The following is a 20,038-nucleotide window of genomic DNA, read 5'->3' as shown; positions in this document are numbered from 1 at the left end:
AACCATCAAGTGCTACTGGCTCACATGTGGACCGTCCCAGAAAAGGAAGACCAAGAGTCACCTCTGCTTCTGAGGATAAGTTTATCCGAGTCACCAGCCTCAGAAATCGCAGGTTAACAGCAGCTCAGATTAGAGACCAGGTCAATGTCACACAGAGATCTAGCAGCAGACACATCTCTACAACAACTGTTAAGAGGAGACTTTGTGCAGCAGGCCTTGATGGTAAAATAGCTGCTAGGAAACCACTGCTAAGGACAGGCAACAAGCAGAGGAGACTTGTTTGGGCTAAAGAACACAAGGAAATGGACATTAGACCAGTGGAAATCTGTGCTTTGGTCTGATGAGTCCAAATTTGAGATCTTTGGTTCCAACCACTGTGTCTTTGTGCGATGCAGAAAAGGTGAACGGATGGACTCTACATGCCTGTTTCCCACCGTGAAGCATGGAGGAGGAGGTGTGATGGTGTGGGGGTGCTTTGCTGGTGACACTGTTGGGGATTTATTCAAAATTGAAGGCATACTGAACCAGCATGGCTACCACAGCATCTTGCAGCGGCATGCTATTCCATCCAGTTTGTGCTTAGTTGGACCATCATTTATTTTTCAATAGGACAATGACCCCAAACACACCTCCATGCTGTGTAAGGGCTATTTGACCAAGAAGGAGAGTGATGGGGTGCTACGCCAGATGACCTGGCCTCTACAGTCACCAGACCTGAACCCAATCGAGATGGTTTGGAGCTGGACCACAGAATGAAGGCAAAAGGGCCAACAAGTGCTAAGCATCTCTGGGAACTCCTTCAAGATTGTTGGAAGAAAATTCCCGGTGACTACCTCTTGAAGCTCATCAAGAGAATGCCAAGAGTGTGCAAAGCAGTCATCAAAGCAAAAGGTGGCTACTTTGAAGAACCTAGAATATAAGACATAATTTCAGTTGTTTCACACTTTTTTGTTAAGTATATAATTCCACATGTGTTAATTCATAGCTTTGATGCCTTCAGTGTGAATGTACAATTTTCATACCATGAAAATACAGAAAAATCTTTAAATGAGAAGGTGTGTCCAAACTTTTTGTCTGTACTGTATATACAACTTCTCTTCTATTCTCAACGTTGCTCACTTACACACCTTACTAGAACAGATTACTAGATATAAGACTATTGATGGTATACAGAACAGAAACCTATCCTGAATAAGACTGGTATAACAATTCTGAAAAAGAATGTACCGATGCAGTTTTTTGCTGAGCACTTTAAAAGCACATTAGCACTTTTAAGTATTATTGGTGTTGGTGACAGTTTTTTTTTGTTAGTTCCTCACTTTAGGGTCATAAGGGAGAGCCATCGTTAAGTGGGGGTGCCATGTGGAACTTAGGGTGCCTACGGTAAGGTAGGATGAGTAAGGGAAAGAACACCCCCTCACCAAATTTACCTCTATCTTTTTTAGTTTTGTTAAGATTAAGATTGTGTTATTCTCCTCACCCTAATATATGGGTAATTTTACCTTATGAATATTTTTCTTTTTTGGTTTAAATATCACACACTATTCACGGTCTGTGTCAGCACAGATGAGGTAATGTTATAAAGATCTGTATATTTTTCTACATGATAGAAAAATAGAGGAATTGAAGCTATGACAGTACATGAGAGCTAGTGAAGGCAGAAGCAGTCTAGACTAACATCACTCACATCCAGGAAATATTACTACAAGGGACCGTTCCGAGGTTGAAACTAGGTGCAAGTTAAAAACTGCACACTGGGGTGTCTCGGTGTGAGTAAAGAGTGCAAACTTTTCACCTCAAGTTTTCTTACTAACATAGCATACTAGCACCAGAAGAGACCCTACTAATGAAAATAAAGTCGCCAAAACAGACAGCACTTATATCTTTCTTTAACTTTTGGTAAGTATTCAAATTAGGGCTCTGGAACTCTAAACCGGCTTTCTGCAGCCCAATACTGAATGAAATGGTGGTTCACAGTCTCGACCTCCTCTCCATTCATTGTCTATGAGACAGCCAGAGGAAGTTGGGCACTAGACTCGACTTTGTCTAGCAGACCCTTTAACAATAAAATAGCAGAGGCCAAGCATGCACATTTTTACTCCATTCAGGATGTGTTGTCTGTATTATTAAAAGTCTCGGTGGGCAGACTTCTGGCGATTAGCAAGTAGTTATTCCGTCCATAAGATTTTTCATGCACACTATATTATGCTGATAGTTTGGTATTGTTTGGTGTGTCATGACTGTAAAGAATGACGAAAAGGAGATCCTGTATTCTTCATGCCACTAGTGACATACTGGATTGTAATTCCACTTACCTCAATTTTTATGATCCAATTTTAACCCATTCTATTTCAGTACTAACCTAATATCTTAAGGATGACGTGACTCCATGCATACTGGCCAGCATTTTTCACTTTGCATGTGTACAGTCCAGCGTCATTGGGCTCCAAAGATCTTATAAAAATGGTAGCATCGCCAGTTAAGAAGTCTGCAACAAAGCTGTAACGGCCTTTGAGTTCTCTGTTTTCATAGACTTGACCTCCGCTGTAGCTGAGTATCTGAAAAGTACAATGTAAAAGCTGTAAGTAATAAACATTTCCATGTTCCTGTTCTCAGAGCTTAAATATAGAGAAGGAAAACCTTCGGCACTCAACTAGTCCACAACTTGTTTTTTATATTTTCAGAAAATTTATTTATTGACGGAGACAGCCAGCCAAACAAAACAGACATCAAACTTCCCAACGTTTCGGCAAAACATCCTGCCTTAGAGCTACGGGACACACGCCGGCACTGAGCTGCACCTCGTTTGAACCGCTTATATTAGCCTATATAGGCATTTATCATTTGAGGACTCTTTCTCTCCGTATACAGACCCCCTTGAGAAAGGCATTGTTTTGCCGAAACGTTGGGAAGTTTGATGTCTGTTTTGTTTGGCTGGCTGTCTCCGTCAATAAATAAATTTTCTGAAAATATAAAAAACAAGTTGTGGACTAGTTGAGTGCCGAAGGTTTTCCTTCTCTATATTTTGGCTTTTTTTTCCTTTGAGCACCACATAAATTGCTAAAGAGTGCACCACTTTTGACCTGACTATTGTTCTCAGAGCTACCATGCTTCAAGTTAGACTGTCAGGCACCGCAATGTAACTGATAAGACCCCATTAAAAGCCAGGTAGTGACTTTCTTGTTTTGTGCTTTTCGTGTAAAGGTACCGTCACATTAAGCGACGCTGCAGCGATATCGACAACGATGCCGATCGCTGCAGCATCGCTGTGTGGTCGCTGGAGAGCTGTCACACAGACAGCTCTCCAGCGACCAACAATGCTGAAGTCCCCGGGTAACCAGGGTAAACATCGGGTTACTAAGCGCAGGGACGCGCTTAGTAACCCAATGTTTACCCTGGTTACCAGTGTAAATGTAAAAAAAAACCAACACTACATACATTGCCGTGTCTGTCGCGTCCCTCGCCTTCAGCTTCCCTGCACTGTGTAAGCGCCGGCCCTAAAGCACAGCGGTGACGTCACCGCTGTGCTTTGCTTTACGGCTGGCACTGACACATTCAGTGCAGGAAGCTCTGAGCAGCAGCGTGGACGCCGGGGGACGTGACAGACATCAGAGGGTGAGTATGTAGTGTTTTTTTTTTTACTTTTACAATGGTAACCAGGGTAAATATCGGGTTACTAAGTGCGGCCCTGCGCTTAGTAACCCGATATTTACCCTGGTTACCATTGTAAAACATTGTTGGCATCGTTGCTTTTGCTGTCAAACACGACGATACATGCCGATCTGACGACCAAATAAAGTTCTGGACTTTCAGCAACGACCAACGATATCACAGCGGGATCCAGATCGCTGCTGCGCGTCAAACACAAAGATAACGCTATCCAGGACGCTGCAACGTCACGGATCGCTATCGTTATCGTTGTTAAGTCGCTCAGTGTGAAGGTACCTTTAGCCTCAATGCAGATGGAAACAGAGCCCCATTGACTGTTTAGTAGCCTCTCTCCAGTACAGCACGGTACTATATATTCTTTGCCACTATCTATATGCGCCAAGAGGAGCAGATCCATTTTTTTATTACTGTACGGGACCCAGTGGAGGCTTGTGTCCACAACAGAATAGGTTACTTACGGCTTCCAGCAGCGTTTTCTGTCTTCTACATATTAAAGGGAATCTGCCAGTAGGCTCATCCTTCGTAAGCGGTCTATATGGGTATGCAGGTCATAGAAAGTTGAATAAAAGGATACCTCAATATCTGCAATCCGATCTGTTATTCCAGAGAAATCCATATTTTCTTAATATGTGAATGACCTGTTAAGATCTATAGGATGGACCGAGCTCTCTCTGAGACTCTGCCTCCATAGCTTATTTTAAATAGGAGGTAGTATTAAGTGTGTTGGCCGCTATCTGCTCTCCTGATGTGACTGCAGAGCTGTGTGTGTGATTATGCATGACCCATCTGCAGCTTCCATCTCACAGGCAGCCAGTAGAATACAGCACAGCTGTGAGAACTGCAGCAAATGTGTTTGTAACAAGACAAAGTTCAGTTATACTGTTCTGTGTTGGCTTCATATCTCACACTGATAACACTCCCTATTATCTACAATAAGCACTGGAGGCGAAGTCTCAAGGAGATCTATGTCTCGCCCATCGATCATAGCTCATTTACAAATTGAGAAAAATATGGATTTCTCTGCAATAAGAGTTCAGATCGCAGATATCTTTTTATTCAGCTTCTTATGACTTTCATGCGCATATAGACAGCTTTTGAGGGTTAATCCTACTGACAGATTCCCTTAAATACCTTTTTTTTCTGGAATGGTTACCTGCTCATTTGCTTTAAATCTTCATTTTGTTTCTTATTTTGGGTTGACAATTTGGAACTTCGCAAACAGTTACCATTTTTTTATGGAGTTAAATTATGATCTCTGCAATCAATTGTTCTTCATTTAGTGAAGTCACTATTAAGGACATTAAAAGGCTTGTCTGCTACTAAAGTGTTGATGACCTTTCTTATGCTTGAAAAAGACTAGGATGTAAGCTGAAACGTGGCATATTAGATTATAACATACTCTACTAGAATTTTGGGAGTGCTTCCTCATTCTTTCCTCTGTTTTGGATTTCTTTCTTCAGGATTGGACATGACTATTAGATTGTTGGGGGTCTAGCACTCTGCACCCCCACTGGTCAGCTGTTTGCAGCTTCGCTTTGTGACCTGATGTACACTGTGTCTTTAGAGTCTAAATAGCACAATCACATTCACTTTGTAGTGGTCGTTCTCGGATAATGCTGCTCAACTCCTATTGAAGTGTCCAAAAATGGCTACTGCACATTATGTAGAGTTCTCCTGTTTCGGATCCATCCGCTGTATACATGCAGCTGCTGTGGGACCTGATTGCTGATTGTGGTGGGGGTATTATGTGTCGGACCTCACGATCTGATATTGATGACCTATTATTTTGTTGGGCATCAGGAGGTATCTTTAACTTTTTTTTTTTAAATTCTCTGATGTTACTATAATGTACTTCTCTTTTATGAACAGCTTGTACAAATTATGTGAGTGACTGTGCTCGCTGGTAAGACCTTACCACTTTCTGCCCGTGATCCGAATCGTTTGACAGCCACTCAATGTCCAGATTGTTTCCCAACAGTCCCAGCTTATGTTGGCATGGCAGCGTCGCATTTTCCTCGGAAATGCTTTCTATTACCGTCGGAGCAAATGTTCCAACAACAAAGCAGAGACCTGAGCATAATAAAAAAAAAAAAACTTGGAGTCACATTCGGAAGCGATAGATAACCTTATGCATATGGTAATAAAAGGAGTACATTACATTATGTACCGTAATTAGCCCAAATACACATACTGTCTGGAATAGCACGCAGAAGTGCACAAGGCTGAGAAAGTATGGCCTCTGAAGGGTTTTCCAGCACTCTCCTTTGAATCACTAAATGGCCTGAATATACTATTTAAAAAAACCATATTATTCTGGTCTGCAGCTAATGATGCCAATCAGCTGCCACATTGGTGACGTGGTCAGTTGTGAACTAGGTCAGAAGAGGGCAGTGAGGCAGCTGAACAGCAGGATACATGCGCATCAAGGGATCCAAGGGTGAATATGTGCAATTTGTTTGTTTTTTCTTAGCTTCAGCCATACGGTAATGGAACGAAAGGGGGTTGAAGTTTTGTGCTGGTGATAAAAGGCTATGCTCACGTATTTCAGCCTTGCTGCCTTTTTTTTTGCCATGGTATCAGCTCAGTAAATGGTCAACATTTGCTGCAAATTTTGAATATTGCTGCAAACTGAGCGTTCTTTTTTGTTATTGCTGCAAAAAATAACGTACCACAGCCTTAATATGAGCGCTAAATGTATTTTTACATTTGGCTCGCTCAATTGCAAATTACCCAAATCTCATCATCTACATGTAAGGATTAGCAGTGCTTTCTTCACGGCAGGAAACTGGCCTCATGGCTCTTCGAATAGAGGTTTGTCGGTAGTTTTCTATTGCTTGCTTTTCATTCAGATCCTGTGCACACATCACCGCTACAGCAGCACACCAAGCCTATGTGGTTTTGCTGTGTCGTGCCCCCTTAAAAACTTGTATTCTTGTATTTTCTCCCAAGAAATCGTGTATACTTGTCTGAAATACAACTGTGTTCATTAGGCTGCTTTAACCCCTTTGCGACATGCACCATGCTAGTACTGCTCTGCGGCAGGTGCGTTCGCGCTGAGAGAAGTACTAGTATGGCGCTGCGATCGCGCGGCCTCCCTCTGAGTGCCGCAGCGATCCCGTGCAGGTGTCAGTTGTATGTGACAGCTGATACCCCGCAGCAACGCCCACGATCGGTGCTAGCACCGATCATGGGCATTTAACCCCTTTGATGCCGCTGTCAGTAGTAACAGCGGCATAGAGAAGCATCGCGCAGGGAGGGGGCTCCCTGAGCTCTTCCATCAGAACAACGCGATGTGATCGCATTGTCTTGATAGTCTCCATGGAGACCCCCAGCATCAACATGGTCGCAGGGTCCTTCCAGGTCCTGCAGGTAAGGTGGCTTGTGTGCATGCCTGATCTGATACTCTGCAGTGCAGTGACAGATCAGCGATCTGCTGTAAAATAGTAATGTCCCAAACTGGGACAATGTAATAACGTTTTTAAAAAATATATTATAATGTGTAAAAATATATATATATATTTTTAAAAAATCCCCAATTAAAGAAAAACAAATGTACCAATAACTACATTTATTTATGTAAATAAAAAAACAATAAAAGTCCACATATTCGATATTGCCGCGTCCGTAACGACCCGCTCTATAAAACTGTCCCACTAGCTAACCCCTTCAGTGAACACTGTAAAAAATAAAAAAAGGCAAAAAACAATGCTTTATCATCATACCTCCGAACAAAAAGTGCAATAAAGCGCGATAAAAGACGCATGTAAATAAAAATGGTACCGCTGAAAACGTTATCTTGTCCCACAAGAAAACAAGCCGTCATACAGCTCCATCAGCAGAAAATAAAAGTTATAGCTATCAGAATAAAGCGATGCAAAAATATTTTTTTTCTAGAAAATTGTTTTTATTGTGTAAAAGCTGCTTTACCAAGTTTATCACACGTGGAACAGTATTAAAAAAAGAAAAAACAAGCAATTCTTGAATTGCTGGTTTTTGTTCACTCTGTCTCCCAAAAATCGGAATAGAAAGCGATCACAAAATTTCTTATTGTGTGACAGCAGCCAAACATAAAAGCCCGATCTAAATCTGGTATTTGGTCTGTTGCATTGTGTGAAATATTATTTTGACAATGTACTTTACTACATTAATATTTGACTGTAGAGAAAAAGCAAATTACATCGCTGTTCAACCAGCAGAGAGCGCTAACGAGCTGATCTTCCCCAGTTGCTGCTACAGTACTTTCTGCAGCATTCCCCACATGCTCTCCTTCTCCATCAGTCTTCACGTGTAAGGTTATACAGTAACACATCCTTTTTATTGCATTGTACACTTATAATGTACAATTGGACATACTATGAGGAGAATTAAATTTCCTATAAAAAAAAATCTAATTATTTGTTACTAATTTGCAATACGTTTTACAGTTTATTATTACGTTTTTGTTTTTTTTTTATTGTTTTCTAGATTCAGATTTTTTTTATTTTTTTTTATTCACTTATATAGTGCAATTAATTCCACAGCGCTTTACATACATTTCAGATCATAATTATTTTTATCATGTCCTAATTGGATTATTTACTTGTGTAATAAAATACTATAATGTAGTTTGATGCCAGTTGCTCCTTCAGCATGTTCAGAGGTACAAGACGGGAGGAGTTCATCTAACTCTCAGGAATCCCTGAATGTTGAGCTTACAGATCACGTCAGACGATGTAATAGGGCTGTAACTGTGAATATTAGTGCGGCAGGATAGCTCTGTAGCTTGGTGTGATCACCTACAAAGTCCTCACAACAAACAATTACCGTAAATGGCCTTTTATACACATTATCCCCACTGGATTGTCATTGTTATGAGCTTGTTATTGTCTCCTCCTGGTAACATATTACATGCAGAGTCAGTATCTAGGTATATGGGCGGACATTTCATTAAAATTTAAGCAGTTTTTCCAGGATCAATTAAAGTTTGCCTCAAGGGTGTAAAGTAACCAAACAGATATCGCTGTATTCGATGAATCGCTTGTCATTCCGGTGTTCCCTCCTGCAGCCAATCACTGTCTGCAGTGGTCTAGTGTCGTCCTTCACCTATAGTGGTAACAAGTGTAAATGGCATATGAGCTGCGTCCTTGAAGCAGCAGGGGATTCTTTAGGTAAAGTCCAGGCCAAAGACGAAAAATAGGTGATGCAGTAAAACAGCCCTTTCTTTATTCAATGCAAGTAGTACAAGGATGCAGGGGAGCAGGTGCAGCGAAGGACGGCCGTTTCGCGTTGATCAGACGCTTCAGCGGGCACCTATTTTTCCTCTTTGGCCTGGAGTTTGTACGACGCTGATCGTTTCAGATGTTGCACCCGGGATTTTGCAAGCCGTATACTGCTGGTCCACCGAGTAAGGCCTCTTTCACACTTCCGTCTTTCATTTTCGGTCATAATGCGTCGTTTTGTGAAAAAAACGGATCCTGCGAATGCTTTTTTTTCTTATAGACTTGTATTAGCGACGGATGGCGACGCATGGCCACACGTTTCGTTCGTCGTGCACTGGATCCGTCGGAATTTGTTGACACGTCGTCTGGAAAAAACGTACAATGAAACGTTTTTTGTCTGCGTTGGAAAAACATGCCACGCCAGATCCTGCGGCATACATCGTTGGCTAGAATGGAAGCCTATGGGTGCAGGATCCGTCGTGGTACGTCATATGACGGAATTTAGCGCTGGAATCCGTTTTTTTACACTGAGCATGCTCCAAATCAGTATTTAGTAGCCAATTGGCCAGGCAGCCCCAAATCTATATAAACGTGCCATGTGGCTTCATTCCTCAATGTGCCAGCAAGAAGCCTACAAGCAAGAAGCCTGCCAGCAACCTGCCTGATGGATAGATGCATAGATGGTCACAATATTTGCTTGAACTCCTTCCATTTCTGCCACTTGCTCTAAACCCTCTCGAAGATGGGTTGTTAAAACACTCAATATATAGGTTTCCATTATTTTCCAGTAGCCAATCACATTTGGGAGCCTCCCATTTGGAGGTATGGAAAACGGATCCGTCCAAAAAACGGATGAAACGGATGGAAAAAACGGATAAGACGGATGTAACGGATCCAGTTTTTTTAAGGAACCGTCTAGCGGATCCGTTGAAAAACGATCCGTTGCATCCGTTTTACACTATTTTTGACGCATCCGTCGATACGTCGCACCAACGGATTGTGACGGCTGCCAGATGACGGAAGTGTGAAAGAGGCCTAACCACGAAAAGGTATGTTTTAAGTTGTTTGGTGCTGGTTTTTCTCATTTTGCACAATTCTTTAGCTAAATAATGTTTGTGTTAGCTTACAGAATGTTTTGCCTTCAGTAAGATTTTCTTTGATCCTTGAAAACTCTGTTAACTCTAATCCATATCTAACACTGTTTCAATAATCACTGACAGCAGGTAACAGTGTGATAATGTGCGGGCCTGACAAAAAAACAAAGAAATGTATGACAGCATCAAGAGCGAACCCCATTGGTGCAGAAGAGGTTGCTTAGTTACTGAACCCCAATGACATCACCACTGAAGACCGTTCCTTTGTTCAGTGATTATTGTAGTATTAAAAACATGGCATGGTGATTTTTAAGAAGAAACCCGTACCAAAAATAATGCCAGGCTAAAAGGAAACTTGAATTAAAGAAAAGACTAAATTATGTCATACAAAAGTCATTTTAGATTAAAAAAAAAATACAAACAAAAACATGTGGAGTTAATAAGGTCACTAGAAAACATGTGGTATGAACTGTCCTTTTAGGCATGTATATAACTGGATTGTAAAGTGCATGCAACTAGGGTCCAAACATGTATACGCCATACATAACTTTAATATTCATGGATACACTAGAGCAGCGTTCCATAACACAAACGTGGCCTTTTCTGGCAAAATGAGAAAACAAAAGATGACTTATAGTACAGTCCATATGCCTGCGGGGATCCACCTGCTCAGGGTAAAAATAAAAGTCCAGTACAGCTGCACATAAACACTTCTCTGGAGCTTCCTGCCTCCAGATCCACAGACAGACAAAAAAGCTCAGTGGTCAGACATTTAACTTGTCCAACCACACCCTTGGGAAGGAGATATGGTGGGTGGCTGACCTGCCCATCTTACAGCCAATCCCCCCCAAAAAAGCCCAACCCTGTCATTACTGATTAACCCCTCTCAGCACATTACCTGCTGTAGCAAAACTTCTGGGTATTCATATTACGGAACATAGCAATCTTAGTGATACACATCTTCCCTCACTTACACTGTCTTTTTAAGACACTTTGGTTTATTAGGGGTGGTGGACATGCCAGTGCAGACCTTTCTGGCCTAAGGAAAAACAAAACGTAACATAAAGCACAGTCCGTGTGATTGCAGGCATCCATCTGTTCAGGAAAAATCAGTATCTACACACACGATTTGAATGTAAAGTTGTATATGTTTTGGTTGGTTCATAATATCTGTTTTCTTATTATATGTATTTCAAACACCTGATTCTTTTGTTCTCCCTGCAGATAAGCTGCTGTGAGATGTTTGGAAGCAGCCCATTTAGACAAGCTGATAATTGGCATATGAACGCTCGTTACTGGTGTGTATAAACATACCAGCGATTACTTGCAGATTGAGAAAAGCGCTTGTGTCATTGGGTGATTGGATCGTTTATGCCTGCATAAAAATCAATGTTATCTGCAGCACATTGTCCTGTGTAATCAGATGATATGCTGCCTATAACATGGTGTAGTATGGGGCCTAAACTCTCATGTTAAAAGGTGTTGTCCAGTCTGCAACAAAATCTTCAGTAGCAATTCCCCGTTATTTCTGATATGATTTAGTGGCCACATGACTAATGTTTGCGATTTTCACACTTGCTGTCACATAGTGACACGACATGTCTGTCTTCTCTCCATAGAAATTAATCAAGAGAAGGAGAACACATACATGTGGTCACGTGACTATTTGTCACGCATTGGAGGTCTTCGGTTAGGAAGGGAAGGGGGACCCTCAAACTGTCTATGGAACTGGGACCCTAACTATCCCTGTCCCAGGGGTACTCTTAAAGGTAGAGAGGCCCGAGTCTGCGACTCTACTGTGCTCCTGTTAATGTCCTAAGCGGTCCCCTCCCCCAGGAGGCCTGGAACAGACATGTTGGCGTATAAACACGTAAAACAAACAGGGAAAACAAAAAGCAACTTGCATACAAAAACATTCACCAAGGGTAGGGAAGAATATAGGGTAGAATAGGCAGGTACTAACTAAATGGGAATAGGATAATGGAAAAAGCATACATCCAATAACGGCATATAACAATCTCCAGCAGCAACTTCGAAGTCCAACTTAGTCACATCAACTCCGGCAAGCCAGGGAATCGTGGCACTGTGTGCCTCTGCCCGGACAAGTCGTTTAATGAATGTTCTGTTCCAATCAGTTACTTTTTGCCTTCATGTTGCTTGTAGATAGTAAATCGGTGCTCTTTAATGGAAAGAAAGCCTCTCTAAATGAACCCCGAGCAATTATGTGTATGGGGGAGTCAGGAGAGATAGCTGGTGGGAAAATTAGAATTACTCCAAAGTCAGTCTAGGGCTGGCCATTCACATTAGATGGTTATCGGATGAGCGATGCTTCAGCTGACAGCCATCATAGTCGACTCTCCATACACACAAGCTCATTCAGCTTCCCTATGAGAAAGCTGCCTGCTGACATGTTGGCTGGTGACTTAAATCCAGGAGAACAATGTGGTTGCCAGTCCAGAGATTGTCGGTATTAGCAGGTTCGTACGACATTAGTCTAATGTGTATGGGGACCTTAAGGTGCAGTGTAGAAGCAAATGATTCTGATGTTCAATAAGACAGAAAGAAAGGTATCATCTCCACTTGTCTGTCCTATTGAAAAAAAAAGGAAAAACAGATCCTGACTGAAATGTATCAAACAGAAACAGGCGCATTTAACTATGATGGATAATTTAAAAAAAAGAAAAAATCAAACGGATGTTTGTAAAGGATACATGATGTTAGCAGCGAGCGCCTCTAAAATGATTTAATGGCAGACGAGCTGCTCCATGTTTCCATTTAGTGACATATGTGAATGTCACATGAGGAGCCTGACGCACGGCTCAACATTCCAAAAACTGCAGAAATTAATGTAACAAAATACATCATCTGTCCAATAATGTATTCGACTAAAGCAGCATTATACAGCCAGCATCTAATAAAATTTAGATTAACAACCAAATTACAGATCTCTTAACATCCTACAAGAGGGCAAACAACAGGTTTTTTTTTTTATTGAAATAATAGTAGCGCTAATGAAGTTTTTACAAAATCTTTCCTTACCTTAAAAGTAAATGTTCTGTGTAAGAAAAATTACATTTTAGGGCATGATGGGAGTTAAAGTTGTGCAATATCTGCCCTATATAAACTACATTTTTACATTATATTTAAAAAAAGGAACAATTTGGAGAATTACCGTATAATTTTGTAAGGAAAGCATAAAAACTGACGAAAGAACCATTTGCAAACCAAACTCGCCTATTCAAGTGAATAGCCTGCATAAGTGAAAAAATGTCAGTATGAGGATGCCCCACGTGTTGCATCATTGCTGGTTGTTTTCCACTTTTCTAGATTTAAGAAAAATGGAAGAAAATTATTATGAAAAAAAATCTTTTTTTTTTTTTTTGCAAATGAGAATAGAAAAAAAAACCTCTTGTGAATTTGACCTTACTCTTTCAATTCTCACAATTTTCCTCCTGTGATATTACCCTAGTATAATATAGATTTTCAGACCAATATTTCAATCGCCTACAATTATGTGCATTCACCTGGTAAATCTTAATTTGTGTTCGGTAGTTGCTATTGGTTTTCAGGAGGAGAATAATGATCACACGCTGTAAATGTCATGAGCATAATAAACATTTCACACAGTAAATGTGGAAACAAAGGAGGTGACTGTGGCAGAAATAAGGAAAGGTGAATAATAAGGTTATGATTTATATCTCAGCAGCTAATAGTGAGATGGGGGTAGTTACAGGCTGGGGCTGTTGATAGCATCGAGAAAATTTTACACGTTATTCATGGAGTCTTGCAATAGTGATGGCTAAGAAGAAAGTTTGCTATTCATAGCCGAGCAAAAGTATTAACATTTAAGGTACCTTCACACTAAGCGACTTTGCAGCGAGAACGACGACAATCCGTGACGTTGCAGCGTCCTGGATAGCGATCTCGTTGTGTTTGACACGCAGCAGCGATCTGGATCCCGCTGTGATATCGCTGGTCGGAGCTAGAAGTCCAGAACTTTATTTCGTCGCTGATCACCTGCTGTCCATCGCTGGATCCGCGTGTGAGACGCCGATCCAGCGATGTGTTCACTTGTAACCAGGGTAAATATCGGGTTACTAAGCGCAGGGCTGCGCTTAGTAACATGATATTTACCCTGGTTACCATTGTAAAAGTAAAAAAAAAAAACAGTACATACTCACATTCTGATGTCTGTCACGTCCCCCGGCGTCCACAGGGTTATGCGCTGCTGCTGAGAGCTTCCTGCACTGACTGTGTCAAAGCAGAGCACAGCGGTGACGTCACCGCTGTGCTCTGCTTTACTGCCGGCACTGACAAATTCAGTGCAGGAAGCTCTGAGCAGCAGCGCGTAACCCTGTGGACGCCAGGGGACGTGACAGACATCAGAATGTGAGTATGTACTGTTTTTTTTTTTACTTTTACAATGGTAACCAGGGTAAATATCGGGTTACTAAGCGCGGCCCTGCACTTAGTAACCCGATGTTTACCCTGGTTACCCGGGTGCTGCAGGGGGACTTCGGCATCGTTGAAGACAGTTTCAACGATGCCGAAGTCGTTCCCCTGATCGTTGGTCGCTGGAGAGAGCTGTCTGTGTGACAGCTCCCCAGCGACCACACAACGACTTACTAACCATCACGGCCAGGTCGTATCGCTGGTCGTGATCGTTGGTAAGTCGTTTAGTGTAACGGTACCTTTAGACTGGGATTACAAGTGACTTTGGCCATTACACAAGTTGTACAGCCAAGGATCGCTCTCTGTTGCTGCAACATGGCGATTAGGGTTGCTTTGTGACCTGCAGTAATAGAACTTGCTTGTCACAGTACCTTCTTGTTCGCAATTAAAATACTACTACGTTGAGAATGTAATGTAGGAAAGATGTTTTGTATTTATTTTAATCTTATCATTTATTAAGTAAATTCATTTTAGTTTATTCAATTTTCGGGTGAGCATTTATTTATTCATCACAATTCCTTGAACCTAAACAAAACACAAAGTCAAATACATTTCACGTGTTATATGGAATAGACTAGTGCATGCTGCAATTTATTTCACACGGATACTTGGTTCGTGTGAAAAACCTGTCCTCTAAACAGCTCTAGTTAATTATATTGGTGAGTGTGCTAAATGGTTCTACACTGACAGCACACGTCTGTATAATTCTCTCTTCAGAACGAGCCCTTGTAGGGGATCTGTCAGCAGCATTTCGCCCTGCACACACTATCTATATGCGCATGTAGCCAGTCTGTTCCTCCATTACTGTGCAATTGCTCTATTTATATACCATAGTCTTTCAGTCTCATTTGCATATCTAAAGCCTCTGTCACTACAGTTCTATTCCCTGCCTTCTGCCTGACTCAAGTCACACAGCTTAGAGTCTGTCAGTCAAGCAGGAGGAGGTGGGAATAGAGCTGGAGTGACAGAGGATTCAGATCTTCAGCCTCATGTGCATATCAAAATTGATTTCTCAGTAACAGAGGAACGGATCGGCCGTGTAAAAGTATTCCTCAACTTAACTTTGAAAGAGCTACATGTTCATATAATTAGAAAGAGGGTAGGTAAAAAAAAAAATTTGACTGATTCCCTTTAAGGCCTCTTTCACACTTCTGTCTTTTGTCTCGCGTTGAAATCCGTCGAGTTTTGAAAAAACAGGATCCTGCAAATTTTTCTGCAGGATCCTTTTTTTTCCCATAGACTTGTATTAGCGATGGATTGTGACGGATGGCCATCCGTTTCATCCATCGTGCATTGGATCCGTGGATCTCTCTCTCTTGTCCCCGGAATACAAAATCCTCCTTCTGCACTGGAAAGATTCAAACGACGCATCCGTCAAACTACTGCACACGTTGGGTCCGTTTTACCCCTATTTACTAAACGTCCGTCGATACGTCTCCTCAACGCGTTACGACGTGACACTGCAGACGGAATTGTTAAAGAGGCCTAAGGTGGCTGGACAGATAACATAGTTTCTTAATACTTTTTGTTAACTAGATGATTGGTGTATTCAGAGGTTTTTTCAAAATGTAATTCCATTACTTATAGTCTTCTTCATTGCATGTAATGAAACCAATATGTTGCAACTCACTACAAGCATATATTGTCTGTGCCCAAGGCTGAATAAATCCCAGAAGTTAGGTAGATAAGGTGCCGACAACATTATTACCTGCTTGTAGTCATTCCACAGTGCCTATAAATCCACACTCTGCTGGCAGCTACATAACTTAGGAGCAGAGCTTGTCAGGGGATACAAGGGCTGTTCATGAGAACAGAGTGAGCTCTGGAGTATATGAAGAGAAGACTACCACCAGTTCTGTGCTGATTGCAGTATAGTTCACACTATATCATTAAGGCAATAACACGCTGTAATGCTTCAGCTCAGAAAGATAAAGCTTTCCTACAACGCCCTGCATACACTTAGACTGGTACAAAGCTTGAGAAGAAAGTTGTTTGTCTGCCAGGTGCTATTGTAGAAGGTTACACTCCTGGTGAAATCTGAAATATAAATTCTGGTTGCTTTATTATAGTATAAATTATTATAATTTTTTTCTTTTACTCCAATATTATAACTCTTCAGTGATTGTAATGGCTGTGCATATTCCCTGAATGTGTTGCAGATAAATTGGAAAAACTGGAGAAATAGCTTGATGCAAGGAGAACAGTGTCTGCAGTATACATTGTCCTGAGCAGGGGCTTCTGACTACTCTCCATAAAGATAATGACAGTTTGTATTCGGCATTTGCGGTTCCAGACAGAAACTAGGCAATTTTGCCAATGAGTTTCATGCTATGGATATAGCATCGGATAGAGCCAGGGAGAGAGTTAATGAAGCTGCAGTGGCATGTAATGATTTTGTATGAAAACAGCTGCTTCAACCACTGCACCATGTGGTCATGCCAATATATATGGCCTCACCCTAAAGATGGCAGCTGGCAATGAGCGCATTTGTATTTTAACACAGAGGTCATTAGATGTGTCTAAATGAGTATTAATATCCATAAATGTTAAGGGTGAGACCACACAAATGGCTAATGACTGTACCCCACCATCCTACCTTTTTTCTGTTTCTGTTCTTATGCTGGCAAATTTTGGTTTGTACCACATATTAGAACACCCCCCCCCCCCCCCCCCATCCCCAAACAGATTGCTTATTTCCTTTTTTTGGGATCCATAAATGGTTGACAGTCAAAAGTGTGTGCACCCATACACATGAGAGAAAAGTCGTCCAAATCTGCTGATTATGACCATAACGAATACCAAGGCAAAGACCAACCAATCGCAAGTAATGGCTGTATCATTGGCTGAAAAAAATCCAACATGGCCAGTGCTGTCTGATGTTTTTTAGGGGATTTTTATATGGGACCCCTGTTTCCCTGGCACTGTATAGTAATTATAGATATAGTAATACCACTATATTCTCCCTGCATACAGTAATACCACCATACTGTACCTGCTCAACTCAACTCTTATTGGTTGAGTGAGAGCTTGGACCCTACAGATATAACTGTGAGTAGGATAGGTGGTAAATTTTAGTATCTGGAATGCACACAAAATTGTGTTTCTTATGTTTTTTCAGTTTAGCACTTTCCACTTTTCACACATTTAATGATCTGTAGTTCCAAAAATGCTGATAAGTTGCATGTAATGCAGGAACATTAAAGGCAATCTGTTCCTCAAGATATTAGACCCGTAACTAAAGGCATGTGGGTAAATTGCCTTTTAATGCTTATCAAATGCTTCTAGGTTTTGTTTGGAAATTGTAGAGAAAGCCAGACTTGAAGTTTTAGTTTCAAGTACCAGGGGCTTGACACTTCACTTCTAGCTTTCCTACCTTTCTGCTTATTTCCCTGCCGGCCTCCAGTCTCTGACAGACAGGTGACTCTTCTCTCAGTGACCTGTTTTTCCTGGCAAAGAATCTGTGCAGGTGGTGACATTGCCTGAGGATGTCTCATCACCTAAGGCTGCGCATGTTGCAAAAGCCGGCCTGATCTGTGCATGTGCCAACCCTTCTGATTAGACGAGCAGAGGCAATGACAGTGCCTGTGCAGAATATTGGGAAGATGAGGAAGTCACTAAGAGAAGAGCAACATGTCCATCGGAGACCAGAGACTAACGGCAGGTGGGGAAAGAGGCATGAGAGCTGGATGTGCAGTGTCCACCATCTGCACTTGCAATTAATACTTCACGGCTGGATTTCTCCTACCATTTCCAAGCTAAATACTATAAACATAGTATGAATTTAATAAGCATAACGTCTGCTGATACGCCTTTTAACGGTGGCAGTTAAGGGTGCTTATTTCTCAGTGCTGCTTTTTAACGGCACTGAGAAATAAGGTTATAGCACCCCAAGCATCTGAAAATCTCTGGGGTCTCAGCTACCGGGAGTAGCTGAGAACCCGTAGAACATGATTCGGGTCAGTTTTTACCGTCCCCAGTCTTGTGATCACCGTTATTTACCAAATAACAGCGATCACAAAAAAAAAGATAAAAGAAAAAAAATCTGATTTCCCATTCATTTCTCTCTCCTCTAATATGATCTAGCATACCAGAGGAGAGAGAAATTGGGTCCCCCAATCACACCTGGTTGGGGTGCTGGGGTTGGGATTATGGTCAGGGGTAGGGCTGCATTAGGGTTGGAGGTAGAATTGGGGGGGGGGGGGGGTTTCCAGTGTTTAGGTACATCGGCGGTCTCCAAACGCGACATGGTGCCCGCCTTTGATTCCAGCCAATTTTGCATTCAAAAAGTCAAAAGGTGCTCCCTCCCTTCTAACCCTGCCATGCGGCCAAACAGTGGCTTTCCCCCACATACAAGGTATCGGTGTACTCAGGAGAAATTGCACAACAAATTTTGTGGTCCGTTTTCTCCTGATACCCTTGTGAAAATAAAAAAGTTTGGTTCCAAGTAAATTTTTTGTGAAAAAAAGAAAAATGTTAATTTCTTTCCTTCCACATTGCTTTAGTTCTCGTGAAGCACCTGAAGGGTTAATAAACTTCTTGAATGTGGTTTTGTGCACCTTGAGGGGTGCAGTTTTTAGAGTAGTATCACTTTGTGTATTTTCTGTCATATTGACCCCCCCAAACTCACTTCAAATGTGATGTGGTCCATAAAAAATGGTTTTATAAATTTTGTTGGAAAAATGAGAAATCGAGGGTCAACTTTTAACCTTTATAGCTAACCAAGTGTTTAATTATTTTGTGCGATATTATTCTGTTTTAAGGGCACAAAAATTAAGTTTGAAAATTGCAAAATTTTCAAAATTTTTGTAAATTCCCATTTTTTTCCCATAAATAAATGCAAGTAATATCGAATAAATTTTCCCACTAACATGAAGTACAAATATGTCATGAAGAAACAATCTCAGAATCAGTTGGATCCGTTGAAACATTCCAGAGCTATAACCTCATAAAGTGACAGTGGTCAGAATTGTAAAAATGTTCTTGGTCATTAAGGACAAAATTGGCTCTGTCACTAAGGGGTTAAAAGGCCTCTACATACCTGCCTTTAGCTAGGGTGTCTAATATCCTTATAGGCAGGTTATCTTTGAAGTGGAGATTTCAAAGGGTAAAATATTCCAGTATATCCATGTTATTGTCTTGTAACTGGAGTCAATGTGACATGCGGCCTAGCATCCTTTCCTTTCTGTATGTGTAACATGGCATATGATGCTTATTGCAGTTCTTGAGCAGTTTTCTGTTGTGTAAATAGGGACATGTTCCTAAAGTTGCAATATTAATATGTGAATACATGTATGTATATATATTTTCTCTACATTGTAGAGAAACCGTTAAGATATTAACGATGATAAATGTAAGGTTATACACATGGGAAGAAGGAATCAATATCACCATTACACACTGAATGGGAAACCACTGGGCAAATCTGACAGGGAGAAGGACTTGGGGATCCTAGTTAATGATAAACTTACCTGGAGCAGCCAGTGCCAGGCAGCAGCTGCCAAGGCAAACAGGATCATGGGGTGCATTAAAAGAGGTCTGGATACACATGATGAGAGCATTATACTGCCTCTGTACAAATCCCTAGTTAGACCGCACATGGAGTACTGTGTCCAGTTTTGGGCACTG

At 41.3% G+C, this 20,038-nt stretch overlaps 1 protein-coding gene and 1 long non-coding RNA gene across 2 annotated transcripts in view; one reads left to right on the top strand and one right to left on the bottom strand.

Moving 5' to 3' along the window:
- Nucleotides 1–20,038, bottom strand: part of CLMP (CXADR like cell adhesion molecule) — a 188,048-nt gene that overhangs the window by 18,649 nt on the left and 149,361 nt on the right. Inside the window, exons 2-3 of the mRNA XM_077249630.1 lie at nt 5,585–5,739; nt 2,363–2,558 (exon numbers count right to left, since the gene is read on the bottom strand). Coding sequence (XP_077105745.1) covers nt 2,363–2,558; nt 5,585–5,739 — 351 coding nt within the window. The remainder of the gene's footprint in view (nt 1–2,362; nt 2,559–5,584; nt 5,740–20,038) is intronic.
- Nucleotides 1–20,038, top strand: part of LOC143764231 (uncharacterized) — a 155,030-nt gene that overhangs the window by 74,822 nt on the left and 60,170 nt on the right. The window lies entirely within an intron of this gene.

The sequence above is a fragment of the Ranitomeya variabilis genome, chromosome 4, assembly GCF_051348905.1.
Source record: "Ranitomeya variabilis isolate aRanVar5 chromosome 4, aRanVar5.hap1, whole genome shotgun sequence".
Classification (NCBI taxonomy): Eukaryota; Metazoa; Chordata; class Amphibia; order Anura; family Dendrobatidae; genus Ranitomeya; species Ranitomeya variabilis.
This window is presented reverse-complemented; position numbering and strand designations above follow the sequence as displayed.